At 38.3% G+C, this 18,459-nt stretch overlaps 1 protein-coding gene across 1 annotated transcript in view; it reads right to left on the bottom strand.

The window, feature by feature from the left end:
- rock1 (Rho-associated, coiled-coil containing protein kinase 1) overlaps window positions 1-18,459 on the bottom strand; it is a 107,964-nt gene that overhangs the window by 64,824 nt on the left and 24,681 nt on the right. Inside the window, exons 2-5 of the mRNA XM_052023028.1 lie at window positions 14,069-14,150; window positions 4,158-4,258; window positions 1,557-1,694; window positions 531-706 (exon numbers count right to left, since the gene is read on the bottom strand). Coding sequence (XP_051878988.1) covers window positions 531-706; window positions 1,557-1,694; window positions 4,158-4,258; window positions 14,069-14,150 — 497 coding nt within the window. The remainder of the gene's footprint in view (window positions 1-530; window positions 707-1,556; window positions 1,695-4,157; window positions 4,259-14,068; window positions 14,151-18,459) is intronic.

Genomic DNA, 18,459 nt, shown 5'->3' with positions numbered 1-18,459 from the left:
ACACTAAGGAAAAACAGGCATTGCCATAGGACATTGGTGACCTCAAGATGTCACCAAAAACTCAGCTAACAAAGTACTTCTGAAGTATGATTACCATTGTCATATATAACAAATTTATGCATAACATCCCATTAACAGCAATATGATAACGACCAGCAAATCTATTTGTTTTGTTGGTCAAGGGATAAATATTGACCCGTGGCATAGAAACTTCTATGCCCACCTCAGAAGGCAGAGGGAACCACAGCTAAATGTCCCATCTTAAAGACAACACTCAAGACATTGCAGCACTGCCTCAGTAATATCATGCAGTATTAATTTAGATTTGGGGCTCAAATCCCAAGAATGGAATTTGAACCTGTAACCTTCTGACTCATTCTAAAGGATTAATATTAAACCACTCCTCAAACACAACATGCAAACATGGAATTATCTGAATGTTTATTGTTTCAGTATCATGTTCAACACATAACTGCACCAAATCTGAATTTCCAATTTGCAACAGCCAGGATCAACTGTCGAATAATTACCTGTGAATGAAGCCCATGGAATGAATCGCATCCAAAGCGAGAACAACTTCTGCTGTGTAAAACCTGGCCCATTTTTCAGGCATATCATAATTACTCATTAAATTTACAAGATCCCCTCCAGGCATGTATTCCATCACCATGTAGAGATAACGATTATCTTGAAAAGCATAGGATAGCTATTTAGGAGAGGAAAATAGATTGATTAATTCAAATGTTTGAAAAGATAATGTTGCCACTCCATACTATGCAAATGAAAATAAACATGTAAAATACAAGATACTGCAAATGCTGGAAATCTAAATATAATCAAAAATTCTCAGATCAGACATCTACAGGGCAAATGAACAGTGATTACATGACAAAATGGGTGCTGGCGAATGACAAAGCAAATGGTAATGAAAGAAAAGTTGCACTATCTTGTCCACTCTCTACAAATATATTTCTTGTTTCTTGTGAAATGGCTAACAAATGATTTTTTACAAAGTAGCTTTTGTAGTGCTAGGAGTAGAATGCGTGGTATTAGATGACAATTGTAAAATGCTCCAGTATAGGTGGGTGGCAAGAGAATTAGCGGGGAGTTGATGGCATGCAAAAAGAATACAGGGAAATAAACTGGGGAAATGGGACTGATGCTTTATGGATATGGGTACGTTTCCTGCCTATAACTCCCTTAACTGCTACTATTCATCAGTAAGTCATGCTAATTTCTAGCAATTATTCAATCAATAATGAAACAACTGTCATCATCTGATGCCATGCACACTGCTCCCACAACTAGAAAAAATTCATATTAAAAATCACAGCTGACACTTAAAAACTGCAGATTAAAATTGAACTAAGAATCGTTTTAATTATTATGGTTCAACTACCTACTAGATTTGCTAAAATCTCTCAAATTTATGGGTGAAAATCAATTCTGAATCTGAAAACTTACCATGACAGACATTTTCAGAATCTATAACTCCAATTTATATTCAGATTTTCCAAGTACTAAATTACAAATGATAATAAATATGCACGAGATACCTGTACAACCCATGGACTATTTGCGAATGCCATGATGCCCCTTTCTTCCCAAAAGAATGCCGAGTCTGATCTCTTTATCATTTCAAACTTGCTGAGCAGTTTCATTGCAAATACTTTACGTGTACCTCTATGTCTTACCTAAAAAATATTGCAACAACACATAAGAAACAGGAAGTCTGAATTTAAGATATAGGCTCAACATGTATGCTTCCAGATGAAAGTTGTTAACGTGTTTACTTATGGACCTTACAGTAATTTTGATGAATACATAATGACTTCTACTGTAACACTCCATAGTTAAAATATTTCAGTTTTATGGAATACATTAGAAACTATTCTTTCAACCCACAGATAGTGAAGTTGTTTTAAAAATTATCAAGTTCCAAAAAATTTAAAATATCAAACTTTGCAACAGAAATCTTAAAAATATTATAACCGGTTAAATAAAAGTTCTACATTCAGCCTCTGTCCATTAAGTATTAATTCGCTAATGCAAACCTCACAGAAGTTTCCAAGGAGCAAAGAAAAAGGATCAACTCAAATACTGCATCCATTAAAAGAAACTCAGTGCTTTATTACAGCATTTAGAATACATAAAGATATCTCATGAACAGTAAAAATCTAAAACTGCTTAATAAGATTTCCCCTACCCCTCAAATATATTTGAGGAAGGAGGCCCATTCTTTTCCTAACTATTGATTAAATAAACAATACACACGTTAAAAAAAATTAAATCATTCAAATAAAGCTGAACAATTTTCCACCGACTGCCACTTATAGATTCAGGCAATGAATCAGTAATCCACTTCGAACACTATTTGGAATATCAATGAGGGCAGCAAAAGAACAGTGCACATTGGGTGGCAGCTTCATCAGCCATCACCAAAAAGAAAATCACAAAAAAAAATAGTCAAGTTTATTGTCATATGCACAAGTACATGTACGCATAGGTGCAATGAAAAATTTATTTGCAGCAGCATCACAGGCACATAGTATCTCAGTACTCAGTATAGTAAGCAGTAGTAATAACAGCACCTCAATGGTGCGTCACTGATAAAACCAGGCAGGTTTCGAAAATAAAACATAGCTGTCAAACATGGCCACAGAAGGTAGTGAGAGAACTTGTATAAAGGAAAAACCTATTTGATGTCAGTTTCACCCATCTACCAGCTGTAGATACACATTTGTATCTACATTGTATTAGGAGCGAGATAGAACACTTGGTTAGGTGCTGCCGCAACAACAACCTCTCACTCAATGTCAGTAAAACTAAAGAACTGATTGTTGACTTCAGTAAGGGGAAGGAGGGCGAACATATGCCAGTCTACACTGGGGGAAATCGACAGTGGAGGTAATCAGCAACTTTAAATTCCTGGGTGTTAACATATCGGATGACCTGTCTTGGGCCCAGCACATAGACGCACTCACAAGGAAAGCATGCAAATGTCTTTACTTTCTTGGAAGGCCAAGGAGGTTCAGCACGACACCAAACTCTCTAACAAGCTTCTACCTGACTGGTTGCATCATGGTCTGGTAGGGTAATTCAAATGTGCAGGAACGCAAGCTGCAGAGAGAAGTGGACTCTGCCCAATACATCACAGAAACATCCCTCCCCACCACTGGTATTATCTACAGAAGGCACCACCTCAAGAAGCCAACATCCAAAGATCCTCACCATCTGGGCCATGCCATCATTTCACAGCTACCATTGGACAGGAGGTACAGAAGCCTGAAGTCCCACACCACCAGGTTCAAGAACAGCTACTCCATTCAACCATTCTGTTCTTGAACCAACCTGCACAATCCTAATCACTACAGTTTAGCAACACTATGACGACTTTGCACTAAAATGGACCTTTTTTTTGTTCTAATTTGGTTCTTTCTTGTAAAAATTGTGTATGTTATGTTTAATATATGCTTTTCTTGTGAATGCTCCTTATATGATGCTATGTGCCTGCAATGCTGCTGCTGCAAGTAAGTTTTTCATTGCACCTGTGCATACATGTACTAGTACAATATGACAATAAACTTGACTTTGATTTGTGACAGCATTGGTAGGAGATCTTGGAGATAAAGTCCTGTTTTCAAGAGGACAGCCTTTATCTTGTTCGGCATGCTAGATGAGATTACTTCAGTACAGATATAACTACTTAAAATTTAGCAAGAAGTCCAAAAGAACATGCTTCCTTGTATTCTGCCAGAATTGTATTCCACCACAATATGCAACCTGAACGCCTGGTATATTCCTCACTATACTATTGACGTAAAACCAGGAAAGATAATTGTGCAAAATGTATTTTGCATAGTATCAACAAAATTCCTAACAGCCCAGGATTACTTACATTGACCACCTCTTCAACTTGACCCTGCTCCTCAGTTTAATTTTTGCAGTACTTCTCAATTTAGATTAAGCATTCTTTTTACTGCGTGGATACAGGATTATCTGCCATCCAAAGATCAAAGGAAGGAGCTACATTGAAAATGTAGGTTGCTGCTCCACCATTAGAGGGTGTGGCATTTTGGAGTATTCTGATTACATCACCACTTTGATTTCTGGCCTCAACAAAACAAACAGCAAATAAAGTATTGCCACAAACATACCAGCTGAACTTCACCAAATGCTCCTCTACCGATCACTTTAACAACTTCATAATCTTCTGCTTTCATCCTTAAATCCCGAACTTTACTCATCGCATCTTTATCTGCAAGAGATGTATATTAAAATTATTAAATCATCCTCATGTAATCAAAATCAAGTTTACTATTGTATTTAAAGTTAAATACAGGAGTTACGATGTAATAATTTTCAGTTTTGGGGACTGCTGTTTAAAAATAATACCCAATAAACAATGAGGATGGAATCATGAACTTACAACCAGGTATTAATAGATTAAGCACAAACAGAAAATGCTAGATGCACTCAGCAGGTCAAACACTGTATCTGGGGAGAGAAAGAGTTGACACTTCAGGTCAAGGACTCTTTACCAGAAGTGGAAAAGTGGGAAGATAAACGTGTTTTAAGTTGCTGAAAGGGGGGAGGGTAGAGAGAACAGAGTCCATGTCTGTGATAGGGTATAGATCACAGTTGTCAAGATGACAATTACTTCACAAACCAGCAGTTATAGACAGAAAAGGAAAAATAACACAAATTCAAGCAGCTATGGCCTTGTTCAAGAAGAAATGCTTATCACATACCCAGATGAAAATGAAGTGACGTTCCTTGAGTTTACCTTGTCCATCACAAGAGCATTCTACGAAGCCAAAGACAGAGGTCAGAGCGGGAGTTCAGCAGAGAATGAGTGTTAGAAGACTGGAAGCTCATAGTCATCCTTGCAATCTAAATGGAGGTGCATTGCCTACTGATCATCCAGTCTATATATGGTTTCACCAGAGACCACATCGTAAGCACTGATGAAAACCACTAAATTGATAGGGCAAGTGAATTGTCGCTTCACCTGGAAGGACAGCTTGATGCCTTGATAATAGTAAAGGGAGGAGGTAAAAGAGCAGGTTTTTGCATCTCCTACAGTTGCTTGTGAAAGTGCCATGAGAAGAGGAGTGATTGGTGGAAATGGAAAGCAAATCAGAGAGTTGTGGAGGGAATGGTCTCTTCAGAATGGTGACAAGGCAGGCAAGGGGATGGGAAGATGGTGATCAAATCCTGTTGGAGGTGTCAAAACAAAATACAGAGGATGCTTCATTATATATGGAGACCAGTGTGGTAGAAGGGGTGGACAAAGCAACCTTATTTTTGGATAGCTGGGTGGAGAGGAGTTAAGAACAGAAGTGAAGTAATGCAGTTGAGAGCCCTGTCAACTATGATAGAGACAAAGTTTCCTTTAAAGGGAAGACATCTTAAAGGCACTGGTGTCGGAAGTCTTGCTATCAGACCAGATATGACAGAAAAGCTAGGAGAATGGAACAAACCTTAAGGATGCAGGACAAGTAGTCGTGCAGTCAAAGGTATGGGAGACAGTGCGTTTACATTGGATATTGATCATTATCTCCATCTTAGTGAATGGGCTAAAGACATTAAGAAAAGGAAGAGTCAGACATGGACCACCTGAACATGAGAGCAGGATGGAAACTGGCATGAAAGTAATAAAATTTTCAAGTTCTGTACAAATGCAAGAAGATGTTACAGAGAAAGATGAGGGCATGGACTAGAATGCAACATTGAGGAAGGACATGCAAGGAGGGATTAAAAAAGATGAGGTAGCACTATTAATATAGGATGAGGTCAGTACAGTAAAGAGAAATGATCATAACTCAGTAGATATAATGTAGAATTAGAATGAATTTGGGTGAAACAAACCCATCATCCCAGGAACCAATCTATTCAACCTACATTGGACTCCTTCCATAGCACATATATACATTTTTAGACAGAGACCAAAACCATACACAATATTCCTGTGCAGTGCCACCAAGACACTATATAATTACAGCAAATATGTCTTTTCTCCCGCACTCAAATTCTTTTCCAATCAAAGCTAACACATTTGCTTTCCCAGTTGCTTGCTTCACATTACTTTTCAGCGACTTGTGTGCAAAAACATCGGTCACTTCAATAATTCCCAATCTCTCACCATGTGAAAAAAAACTCTACTTTTTAGTTTTGCACATTGAAGTGGATGACCTCACATTCTTCCACTATATATGCTATCTGCTCTCACATGGCTTGTCCAAATCCCCTTGAAGCCCTTCACATCACCTTCACTACTTACAATCCCATTTAGCTTTGTATCATCATTAATCTTGGAAATGTCATTTGGCCTCCTCAGCTCTATAACTGATATAGATTGTAAGCCACTGATGACTGAAGTACTCCACCAGCCATATCCTGCCGGCCTGAGAAGGACTTGTTTAGACATCTATTATCACTCTTTGCTTTGTCTGTCAATCTATACTAGTATTTTACCCCTAATTTCACATGCTCTAACCTTGCTGACTGAACTCGTGTGGGACCTTATCAATACTTCATATCCACTTGCATCTTCTTACATATGCAGATATGATCTTCACTACAAGACAACTCCAAGAGATGTACCAAGAACAAAACTACAGCTCGTTCACCACCTTTGTCGATCTCACTAAAGCTATTGATTCTGTTCGGTGTGAGGGCCTATGGAAGATCATGGCAAAGTATGGTTGCCCTGAAAAGTTCACCACAATTGACAACTCCATGACGGTATGATGGCCAGGGTAATGAATGACAAGCAGTCTTCAGACCCACTCTTGGTCACCAATGGTGTGAAACAAGGCTGTGTTCTTGCCCCACACTGTTTAGTATGATATTCTTTGCAATGCTGTCTGATGCCTCCCCAATAAAGAAGATGGAATCAACCTACGATACAGGACTGACAGTGCTCTCTTTAACCTTTGGAGACTCTTAGCCAAAAACCAAAGTACAAGAAACCACCTTAAAGGGACTTCCTCTTTGCTGATGACTGTGCATTCAATGCAAACTCAGAAGCTGAAATGCAGGAAAGCTTGGACAAATTTGCCAGTGACTGTGGCAACTTTGGTCTCGCAATTGGCACGAAGAAAACAGAAATCATGCACCACCCTGCACCAAGCACCCCATATGCAGAAACAAACCTTCTTGTGAAAGGTCAGAGGCTTCTGATAGCAGACAAGTTCACATACCTTGGCAGCACTCTCAGGCTCAGTCAACATTGATGAAGTTAACAATAGGATAGCAAAAGTCAACTCTGCTTTTGGAAGACTGAGAAGTGTGGGAATGAAGAGGAATCACCCTAAAGACCAAGCTGAAGATGTATTGTGCTGTTGGAATGCCCACTTTATTTCTCGCAATCATAGAATAAAGTGGGTATGCCAACAGCACAATACATGGACAATGTACAGCAGCCATGCCAGACAGCTTAACCACTTCCACATGACCTGCCTGCACAGAATGCTTTGCATCAATTGGCAAGACAAGATTCCAGACACACAGATTCTGTCCCAAACAAATCTCCCCAGCATTTACACAATGCTGAAAAAAAATCACAGAGATGTCAAAAGAAGATCTGATGACAGAATACCAAAGCAGCTACTTTAAGGAGAGAGGAGCAAGGGCAACAATCACATGGCAGACAGAAAAAGAGATTCAAAGACTCCTAGAACATGAAGAGTTACAACACTGACACGCAAAAGTTTGGGCACCCCTGGTCAAAATTTCTGTTATTGTGAATAGCTAAGCAAGTAAAAGATGACCTTATTTCCAAAAGACAAAGTTAAAGCTGACACATTTCTTTAATATTTTAAGCAACATTATTTTTTTATTTCCATCTTTTACAGTTTCAAAATAGCAAAAAAGGAAAAGGGCTCAAAGCAAAAGTTTGGACACCCCGCATGGTCAGTACTTAGTAACACCCCCTTTGGCAAGTATCACAGCCTGTAAACGCTTTCTGTAGCCAGCTAAGAATCTTTCAATTCTTGTTTGGGGGATTTTCACCCATTCCTCCTTGCAAACGGCTTCTAGTTCTGAGAGATTCTTGGGCCGTCTTGCACGCACTGCTCTTTTGTGATCTATCCACAGATTTTCGATGATGTTTAGGTCGGGGTCTTGAGGGCCATGGCAAAACCTTCAGCTTGTGCCTCTTGAGGTAGTCCATTGTGGATTTTGAGGTATGTTTAGGATCGTTATCCTGTTGTAGAAGCCATCCTCTTTTCATCTTCATACAGAAGGTGTGATGTTTGCTTCCAGAATTTGCTGGTATTTAATTGAATTCATTCTTCCCTCTACCAGTGAAATGTTCCTCGTGCCACTGGCTGCAACACAAGCCCAAAGCATGATCGATCCACCCCCCGTGCTTAACAGTTGGAGAGGTGTTCTTTTCATGAAATTCTGCACCCTTTTTTCCTCCAAACATACCTTTGCTCATTGCGACCAAAAAGTTCTATTTTAACTTCATCAGTCCACAGGACTTGTTTCCAAAATGCATCAGGCTTGTTTAGATGTTCCTTTGCAAACTTCTGACGCTGAATTTTGCGGCAGGAAAGTTTGGAGGAAAAAAGCTGTGCTCACTCATATGAGGAAGCTAGAATGGAGAAAGCAAAGAGGAAAAGAGAATCGCGAAAATCAAGAACCACTGATACAGCAGCATTCCTACACCTCTGTCACCTGTGTGAAAGGAACTGTCAAGCCTAGATTGGTCTAATTAGCCATTTCCATACACATTGCAAGGATATAGACTAGAAGTTTATAGTCTTAGTAAAGAACAAGTGATGAACAACAACAGAACAACTAAACACCTCCTTAAATAATTTAATAGATTAGTCAAACATGTTTCCTTGGATTTGTCAGCTTCTTAAATTAGGTTGCTGTCCCAGAGAGAAATGTGTGAACCACTGAGAAAACTGAAAAGGAAAGCTGAATGGTGGTGCCAACAAGAAAGGTGCCAGAAAGCCATAATCACAGGGCAACAGTCACAACCTAGATCCTACAAGGTGAAGGCCAAGCAAGATGCTACATACAACAAGCATCAACTGAGGCACAGTGCAGAAAATCTTTGGGAGATCAGTCTATGACAAGTTAACAGAAGATGCCCAGCAATCCTTGCTGCAGAACAAGCAGGCCAAAAAGAATAGCAACCAGCGACCAGATCTGGAAGAACTGTTTGCCAACCCAAACATCTCACTGACTTTGTGGTGAAGCAGTTATGTATACAGATTGTATTGAAAGCTTATAGCAATTTGCATGTGGTATAAACTGCATGGACATTAATGCATTTAAATTTATTTAGGTTTACTGAACCTTAAGGGGTATGTGCTCACCATGGTATTCAATGTTGGAATAACATTCTTAAATATAAAAAATTGTAAAAGATGCAGGTGTAATTGTATATTCGTAGGAATACAACAATCGTAGCATGTTCCTCTAGGTCAAAAGATATTACCAAGTTAAAGGATGATCACAGTGCAGGTTTATGAATGGTTCAAAAATGATTGTATCATTTAATGTGGCAAGGGGTATTTTATTTATAGAAAGTATGGCTACTGGAGACAGCATAACACTGGTTCACCAAAAACCTTTTGCTCTTTTGACTACACTTCTATTTCACTTCCCTTAGAGCTCAAGAGTTCTAATGAAGGTTATCATCCTGAAGTGTTAATTCTACATCTTTTGCTGTGGATGCCGTCTGACCAGCTGAATATTACTAAATTTTTGTTGTTTCTTCTGTGATCAACTTAGAATGGTCTAAAATGTAATGAGCTGTTACCAATATTCCATCAAGTTACTTCTTATTGCACTTCACAGTGATTGTGAATGTTCTGTTATTGCAATTTAAATAGCATCGGATTGGAAACACGAGTTTCCCAAGCTAAGAAATAGCAGATGCATATCTCTAAAAAGGTAAATGGGGAATTTTGCTTCTATGATGGCAAGACTTGTAATTGGTATTGGATTAGCAAACCACAAGGCCACCACTGTCACACCAATAACTGTGTTGACATCCTGAAGTAAGGAATCTTCAAATAACTTCTTCAAAATTGAAACCTGCAGTTTTGAACACTGTAGCTTTGGTTATGCAAGTTTAATCAACATGTCACAAATGTCTAAAACTTTCCTAAGATTCTTCATTTTAAACTTTGCCAAATATAAAAGGTTACAAATACACTGACTAGAAATCTAAAAGGCAAAGCTAACCCCCCCCCCCAAAAAAAATCAGTGAAATATAAACAAATGGTGGAAAAAATATAGAAAACCAGCCAACATTCTTTAACATTTAAACTAAACTGAGTCAACTAACAGTTTAGTTTACCTCACACTCAAAAAAGATAAGTTGAATTGAACCCAGCATTATTTTTCCTTCACTCTGCTTTCTCAAATGAAGTTGATCTCAGTACTTTGCATCAATGACCAGCTTATACTCTGGAACACAGATTTTGAGCACTTGGCAAATTTTATGGAAAAAAAAGGAAAATCCCACAGGCATTTGTACACATTCATCTGCGGTTCAGAATCGGCTGATCCTCTGCATTAAGCAACTTTTAGAAAATAACCACTACCAGTTTCCAAAAAAGAATCTTTCCAAACTCCTCCTGGGATTTAGTCTATAATAGCCAGCTGCACAATGCATTACAAAACTGCTGCAGATTTTGCCTTGCAAAGAGCACTAGACTCAACTTTTATAAAATTAAAACTCAAAAGGAATCATACTCATTAACTGATAGAAAAAAAGTGAGATTCCTGTAAGTGCCGTACATTGATACATCTGAATTTAACCAAAAATGAGTAATAAAAAGTATAACTGTCAACTCTACCACATAGTGAAATATTCTGAGTTTCAGTATTGCTACTGGCCACTTCATTATCAGCTCTGTCTTTTAAGAGCTGCAAGATTCAACACTGAAACCATGCCATTCAAGACTGTGATAGATCAGAAAGAAGATGTACACTATCACTGATGATAGTAATTTGCAGATAGAAATTGAGTGGTGTGATAAAACATGAAATTTATGATGCCTAACATCTTAGGAAAACTAGTTTCTTAAAATAAAAGTGTTATTAATTTATATTTTGCATGAACAGAGTTAAAAACAATGCTAAAACTTGTCCTGATGAACAAAACAAAAAGGTTTTGAAGTGACAGTTTTCACCCTGGCTTTGCCAGAGTAATAAATTATGAATCTCTTCATAGAACCACAGAATATAGTGCAGAATTTTATTGCCAAAACAATAACCTCAGCATCCAATTCATTCAGCAATGTGCAACAGGAATTAATACACCATGAACTGTAGGTGTAAATGTATAAAGGTAGACAAATCTCCAGGGCCTGACCATGTATATCCAAGAACACCGTGGGAGGCTAGGGAAGAAATTGAGAGGACCCTGGCTGAGGTATTTGTATAATCGTTAGCCATGGATGCGGTGCCATTAGACTGGAGGGTAGCGAACGTTGTGCCTTTATTTAAGAAGGATGGCAAAGAAAAACCTGGGAACTATAGATCAGAAAGTCTAATATCCATGGTAGGCAAGTTACTGGAGAGGATTTTGAGGGATAAGATATACATACATCTGGAAAGAGGTTAATTAAGGGTAGTCAGTATGACTTTGTGCACAGGAGATCATGTCTTATGAACTTAATTGAGTATTTTGATGACATGACCAAGGAAGTTGATGAGGGCAGGGTAGTAGACGTGGATTTCAGTAAGGCCTTTTATAAGGTTCCACATGGTAGGTTGCTCTGAAAGGTTACATCGCATGGAATCCAGGGAGAGCTGGCTAACTGGATGCACATTGGCTGGATGGTAGAAAGCAGAGGGTAATGTTGGAAGGTTGTTTCTCAGACCAGAGGCCCGTGACTAGCAGTGTGCCTCAGGGGTCGGTGCTGGGCCCATTGTTGCTTGTCATCTATTTCAATGATTTGGATAAGAATGTACAAGACATGGTTAGTAAGTTTGCAGATGACACTAAAATAGGTGGTATTGTGGACAATGAAGGTGGTTATAAAAATTGTAGGGTGATCTTGATCAGCTGAGTAAGCGGGCTGAGGAATGACAAATGGAGTTTCATTCGGATAAGTGAGAGGTGTTGCATTTTGGAAAGTCAAATCCAGGTAGGGCTTCCACAGTGAACGGCAGGGCCCTGGGGAGTGTTAGAGAACAGAGGGACATTGGAGTACAAATAAATGGTTCCCTGAAAGTGGAGTCACAGGTAGACAGGGTGGTGAAGGCAGCTTTTGGCATGCTGGCCTTCATAAGTCAGGGCATTGAGTATAAAAACTGGGAGGTCTTGGTGCAGTTCTACAGGATGCTGGTGAAGCCGCAATTAGAGTATTGTGTTCACTTTTGGTTGCTCTGATTTTGGAAAAATGTTATTCAACTGGAAAGCATGTAAAAACTATTTACAAAGATGTTGCCAGGACTTGAGGGACTGAGTTATAGGAAGAGCTTGGACAAGCTAGGACTTTATTCCTTAGAGTGTAGGAGACTGAGAGGTGATCTTATAGGAGGGGTATAAAATCATGAGGGGCATAGATGGGTTGAATGCATTCAGACTTTTCCCCCAGGGTTGGGGAATCAAGAACCATAGGCCATAGGTTTAAGGTGAGAGAGGAAAGATTTAATAGGAACTTGAGGGTCAAGTTTTTTTTAATTACACGAAGGGTGGTATCTATGTGGAATGAGCTTCCAGGGGAAGAGGTCGAGGCAGGTACAATAACACCTTTTAAAAGACAGTTGGGCAGGTACATGAATTGGAAAGGATTACAACGTTATGAGCCAAACGCTGGCAAATGGGTCTAGCTTGGATGGGGCACCTTGGTCGGCGTGGACCAGTCGAGCCGAAGGGCTTGTTTCCATACTGTATAATGTTTTGAATTGCAAAAACAAAAATCAACAAATTGCCCAAGAAAATTAGAGCTGCTAAATAGAAGTATCTGTATACACATTATGCAACTGTTTCTTTAATGGTTAAAGGGAACAATTCCCTTTCCATTCCTGAAGAAGCTAATTTGTTTTAAGAGCAAAAACTTTTGTCTCTTTCCAAATAACCTTTCCTTCCTGCTTTTCTCAGAGTATGAGATTTAAAATTGATCTGCCCATTTTCTTCTTCCACTTCTTTCTCAATCTTTAAGTCACATTTGTTAAGGAAGTAGATTGGTGTATTTGGTAGGCACAGCGCTCAAGAGCTTAATTCCAGAAAACCAAACTTTCCAGTTTTGGCTAGTTCAGATGAAAGATCATCAGCCTGTAATGTTTTCCTCTTTCCAGATTTGAATTTTTTTCAAAATTCATGGTTCTCATTTAAGATTTCCACCTTCTGTTACCTTACATCTCACATTTCTAGCACCATTTCTTATTCTTTCTCTCATTTTCACCTCCACCAAGCTAATCAGCTTCAAATAACAAACCTTCATCAGTGTCTCCCAGCCAGCAAAACTGTTACTTGTGTCAGTCTCTCTTGGTCTTTACTCTATCACAGACAGGTTCTCTCTATTTCTACTTTTTTTGGTACTTAACACAATTGATTTCTATTATCAGTTCTGATGAAAGATAAACTTGAAATGTTAATTTTCTTGTTCTCTCCATATGTTCTGCCTGATCATGTATTTCCAACATTTTCTTAATGTATTCATCATTCATTGTTCACTGCAGTACGCACAGTCCATCCCCTTCACCTCACTCAATAACTTAGAGGGCAAAAAATGTGAGCGCGGGGGGGGAAGGTGGTGAGGAAAATAGTCCAACTAATGGGGAAGATCACAAGATGCCGCACTCTAGCAAGATCTAGATTTATGTTTTAAATAGTTTTGAAGCAAAGCTTAATACAACTAAAACTTGACAAGTCAAACCAAATTTTATATTTTTAACAACCCAAATTACCTTGTGGCATACTCAAACTCCATAACAATATTAATTTACAAACAGACATTTTGTTATAATAGTTTTCTTAAATCAGGCTAGGATTTCTTACTTGGAAAATAATGGCTATACCAACACTATCAACATTAACTATTTCTGAAACATAAAATACTATGCAAAATTTTATAACACTCACATCGATTTATGAAGTTATCAATGTTCTTGTTCTTTCTTAAGGCAGGGAAGTCCAAATCATAAATCAAGGCATCCAAGCTATCCTATAAGAAGAACCAGATTGTTAAAGTCAAAAAATCTGCTATTCATGTGTAACTTGCAAAAAAAAAGACAGTGTGTTAAAATATGTTTCATATTTGTACTTTATGACAGGCACTACAATGAATTTTATATATTTCATGCTGAAATTATACTCATGACAGAACACATTAACATTCAAAGATAATATAATTAGTAACTAAGTAAAATAATCTGGGAATTTTCTGATTTGTCTCCAAAAACAGTGAAGCCATAAAGTATTTTATGCAAGATCTGTTCTTCAACAAAGTCTTGTCAAAGATGCATATAGGAGTTTTAAATATGCCTTTCTATTTTATATTATACTATTGATGGATACATTCTCTCATTACAAAATTAAAATATTGATGAAAACCATTTCTAACAAACTACAATAAAAGCTGGTAAAACAAAGGAGTGGAGCAGAATTTTGAAAATAATCTCAAATCACTGACCAAATAAGCTGCCATTATATAGATTTGAGGTGCATGTACACAACTTAGCTGTTGGAAATTGAGCTCCACTTCATGAATTAAATTTATACTTTTAATTTGGAGAGCTTCTTTGGGGTTAAGGTGCAAATGTGTATATTTCCATTCACTGTTTAAGTATTGGGAGCAGTTTGAGTGCAAACAACTGTTCTGAAATTTTCTCCAGTGCCATCAGAGCCACTAACTCAGTCATCCCAATAACATTATTTCTGGATTTAATGACCAAGTTAAGCAGACGCAATAACATATACACAATTCAATTTCATCTCCAATATTTAAAGACAAACTGCAAGCATCATATTTGATTAACTCTGGAGTTGGCTGCACATCAAAATCAACAGACCAAATGTACTGGGTAAATGAGATTTATAGACACCTCAATGGAGCATTTGGCAGAAGCTGCACAAGTCCACAGAACTATCCAAATCCCTTCTGACACAAGGAAGACATCCGTGGACAACACAATAAAGATGCGGCTGGAAATAGGCCCAGAAATCAATAGAAGTGCATTGTACTGCTCCAGACTCAGTGATACAAGACTTTTAACACCTGATCAGATTAGAAAACACCGGCACATTCATCCACATTCTAATGTATCCATGTCTACAAAGCCCTTCATCTGCCCTCTGATGCCTACTCCAGAACACCATTCCTCTGAACACAACATTTTGCAACTAAAGCCAACTGTCTCAACACTTACTCAGAACTCATCAATCCAGCCATCACCAAAGTACAATTTTACCTTTATCAATGGCATACCACAGTCATGAGAACATCTGAGGAGTTTCTGCTGATGTTCACTCTGATGGTGCACCATCAAAAGACCAATGCCTATCCTGCACTAGGTCATAAAGCTCAGATGGTCACAATTCATGCGCCAGTCTATGTTGGGGGAAGATCAGCAGTGGAGAGAGTCAGCAGCTTTAAATTGCTGGGTGTTAGCATATCGGATGATCTGTCCTGGGCCCAGCACATAGATGCAACCAGAAGGAAAGTGCACCAGCATCCTTACTTTCTTAGGAGATTAAGGATGTTCGGCCTGTCACCGAACACCAAAAAACTTATTTTCCAATCTTTTTATTGAATTTCAAATTAATTCAAATTAATATACATAATACTAATAATTATACATATGGTGTGAAGAGATCAGGATAACAATAATAACAGTTAATATTTATACTCACAAGAAGTAAAATATATAATCTGGACCTCCTGCTCTCTTGCTAAGTGAGCATGATACAAAAAAGAAATTGAAAAGAAATTTGATTATATGAAAAGAAAACCCCCAAATCAAAAAAAGTATAACGATAAACAAAAGCAAACCAAAAACTTCAAAAAAACCGAAACTGGACTGATATTTCTTCGGTTTAAAAAAAACATTATTATGTTGTTAGCTCCACTCCTCTATATTCAAAAGGGATTCCAAAAAGGTCTGCTTATATCATATGGAAATACTGATTAAATGGACTCCAAACTTCCTCAAATTTAAGCGAAGGATCAACAGTACCACTCCTAGTTTTTTCGAAGTTTAAACATGTTATAGTTTGAGAAAACCATTGAAATGTGGTAGGAGGTATAGGATCCTTCCATTTAAATAGAATGGATCTCTTGGCCATTAATGTAACAAAGCAATCATATGACAAGCAGAAGCGGATAAATGGCCAGAATCCATCATTGGTAACCCAAAAATTGCAGTAATAGGATGGGGTTGTAAATCAATATTCAATACAGTTGAAATATTAAAAATATCTTTCCAATATTTTCCAAAAGAGGACAGGACCAAAACGTGTGTCAGGGAAGCCACCTCCGAATTATATCTGTCACGTATAGGATTTATATGGTGATAAAAACGGGCTAACTTGTCCTTAGACATATGGGTCCTGTGAACCACCTTAAACTGTATCAAAGTGTCTAGCACACATTGAAGATGTATTAACTAATTGGAGATTTTTCTTCCACGTCTCTGTAGGTAAAAGTATCTGAAGTTCTCTTTCCCATTCATTCTTAATTTTATCAAGTGTCTCTAGACGTATTTTCATAATCAGATCATAAATTATTGCTATCAAGCCCTTCTGATAAGGATTAAAACCCAAGATCTTTCCCGTAATTTCAGTTTTATATAGTATCGGAAAAGAAGGTAAAGTAACTTTTAAAAAGTTTCTAATCTGTAAATATCAAAAAAAAGTGATCTAGGCAAATTGTATTTATTAGACAGCTGTTCAAAAGACATGAAACAGTTATCAATGACTGTTTCTACAGAGGTACTGTTGCAAGTATCCTGACTGGTTGCACCGTGGTCTGGTACAGCAATTCAAGTGCACAGGAATGCAAGCTGCAGAGTAGTAGACTCTGCCCAATACATCACAGGCACATCCCTCCCCACCCTTGGTAGCATCTGCAGGAAGTGTTGCCTTAAGAAAGCAACGTCTATCATCAAAGATCCCCACCATCCAGGCCATGCCATCTTTTTACAGCTACCATTGGGCAGGAGGTACAGAAGCCTAAAGTCCCACACCACTAGGCTCGTAAACAGCTATTTCCCTTCAACAATGCGGTCTTGAACCAACTGGCAAAACCCTGATCACTACAGTTTAGCAACACTATGACCACTTTGCACTAAAATGGACTTTTTAATTTTCTTTCTTGTAAAAATTGTGTATAATTTGTGTTTTTCTTGTGAATGCTGCTTACATGATGTGTCATGTGCCTGTGATGCTGCTGCAAATTAGTTTTTCAGTATACTCGTGCATACATGTACTTGGGCATATGACAATAAACTCTACTTTGACTTTACTGAGAGAAACAGTTGGATTTGTCACTTGGGAAATCATACATCAGGAATAGGATCAGGTGAAATCTACAGGAACACAGGTAGAAACTAAGCATTCTAACGCAAGGTTTACCCAGTCTCTGCTTAGCTGAATACAAATACTGTTTCTCAGTGCTACTGATAACCAGAATATGTCATGCATAGTATCAGAGTCATACAGCACAGAAACAGGCCCTTCAGCCCACAACATCCATGCTGACTACTGAATGCCTTTTATCAAGTTGTACCATAACCTCCCTGCTCCATGCCGAGGCCTGGCCTGGCGCTGAAAATTGTACCATGCACGTGCAGCGAGAATGGAAGTGTTTGTGTCAAACATGAATGGTAAAATATTGCAAATGACTGTGATGAGTTCATTCATAAAAAGAGTAGCCCTTTGCCTGGAACATAACACAATCGCACAAGTGCGTGCAAGCTTTCAAAGGGTTTGCCCACCGTGAATACCATCTAATAGGATAACAGATCTCAGCTCCACTGTACCCCAATGACGTGCAGTAGTACTCAGTGTTAGCCAGGAAGGTGGAAGGCAAAAAAGTGATGGTGATACGGGATAGGGTAGTGGTAACTCCAAAGTATTTCTCCTCATCTTCTATTGCTTCTCTCCTTCAGTCTGTTCTTCACATAGAGTATTGCTGGGCAAGTCTTTCGTTGCTTAACTGCCTTTGGACCAGAGTAAAGCAGTCAAAGTCAAGTTTATTGACAAATGCACAAGTACATGAATGCAAAGGTACAATGAAAAACTTACTTGCAGCAGCATCACAGGCACATAGCATCAGATACACAACATTCACAAGGGAAAAACAAGTTAAACATAAAGTATGCATAATTTTTAAAAAAACAAGAAAGAACACAATTAGAAAAAAAACAAAAAGCAGGATTCTCAGGCTCCAATACCCAGCAACTGTTGACCAAGTCCATTTCAGCTGTGAACAAGAAGCTTGCCTGCACCTCTGCTGCAACCACAGGGTTGCGCCA

The sequence above is a fragment of the Pristis pectinata genome, chromosome 9, assembly GCF_009764475.1.
Source record: "Pristis pectinata isolate sPriPec2 chromosome 9, sPriPec2.1.pri, whole genome shotgun sequence".
NCBI classification, from domain to species: Eukaryota; Metazoa; Chordata; class Chondrichthyes; order Rhinopristiformes; family Pristidae; genus Pristis; species Pristis pectinata.
The sequence above is the reverse complement of the archived record's forward strand: the minus strand, read 5'-3'. Positions and strand labels throughout refer to the sequence as shown.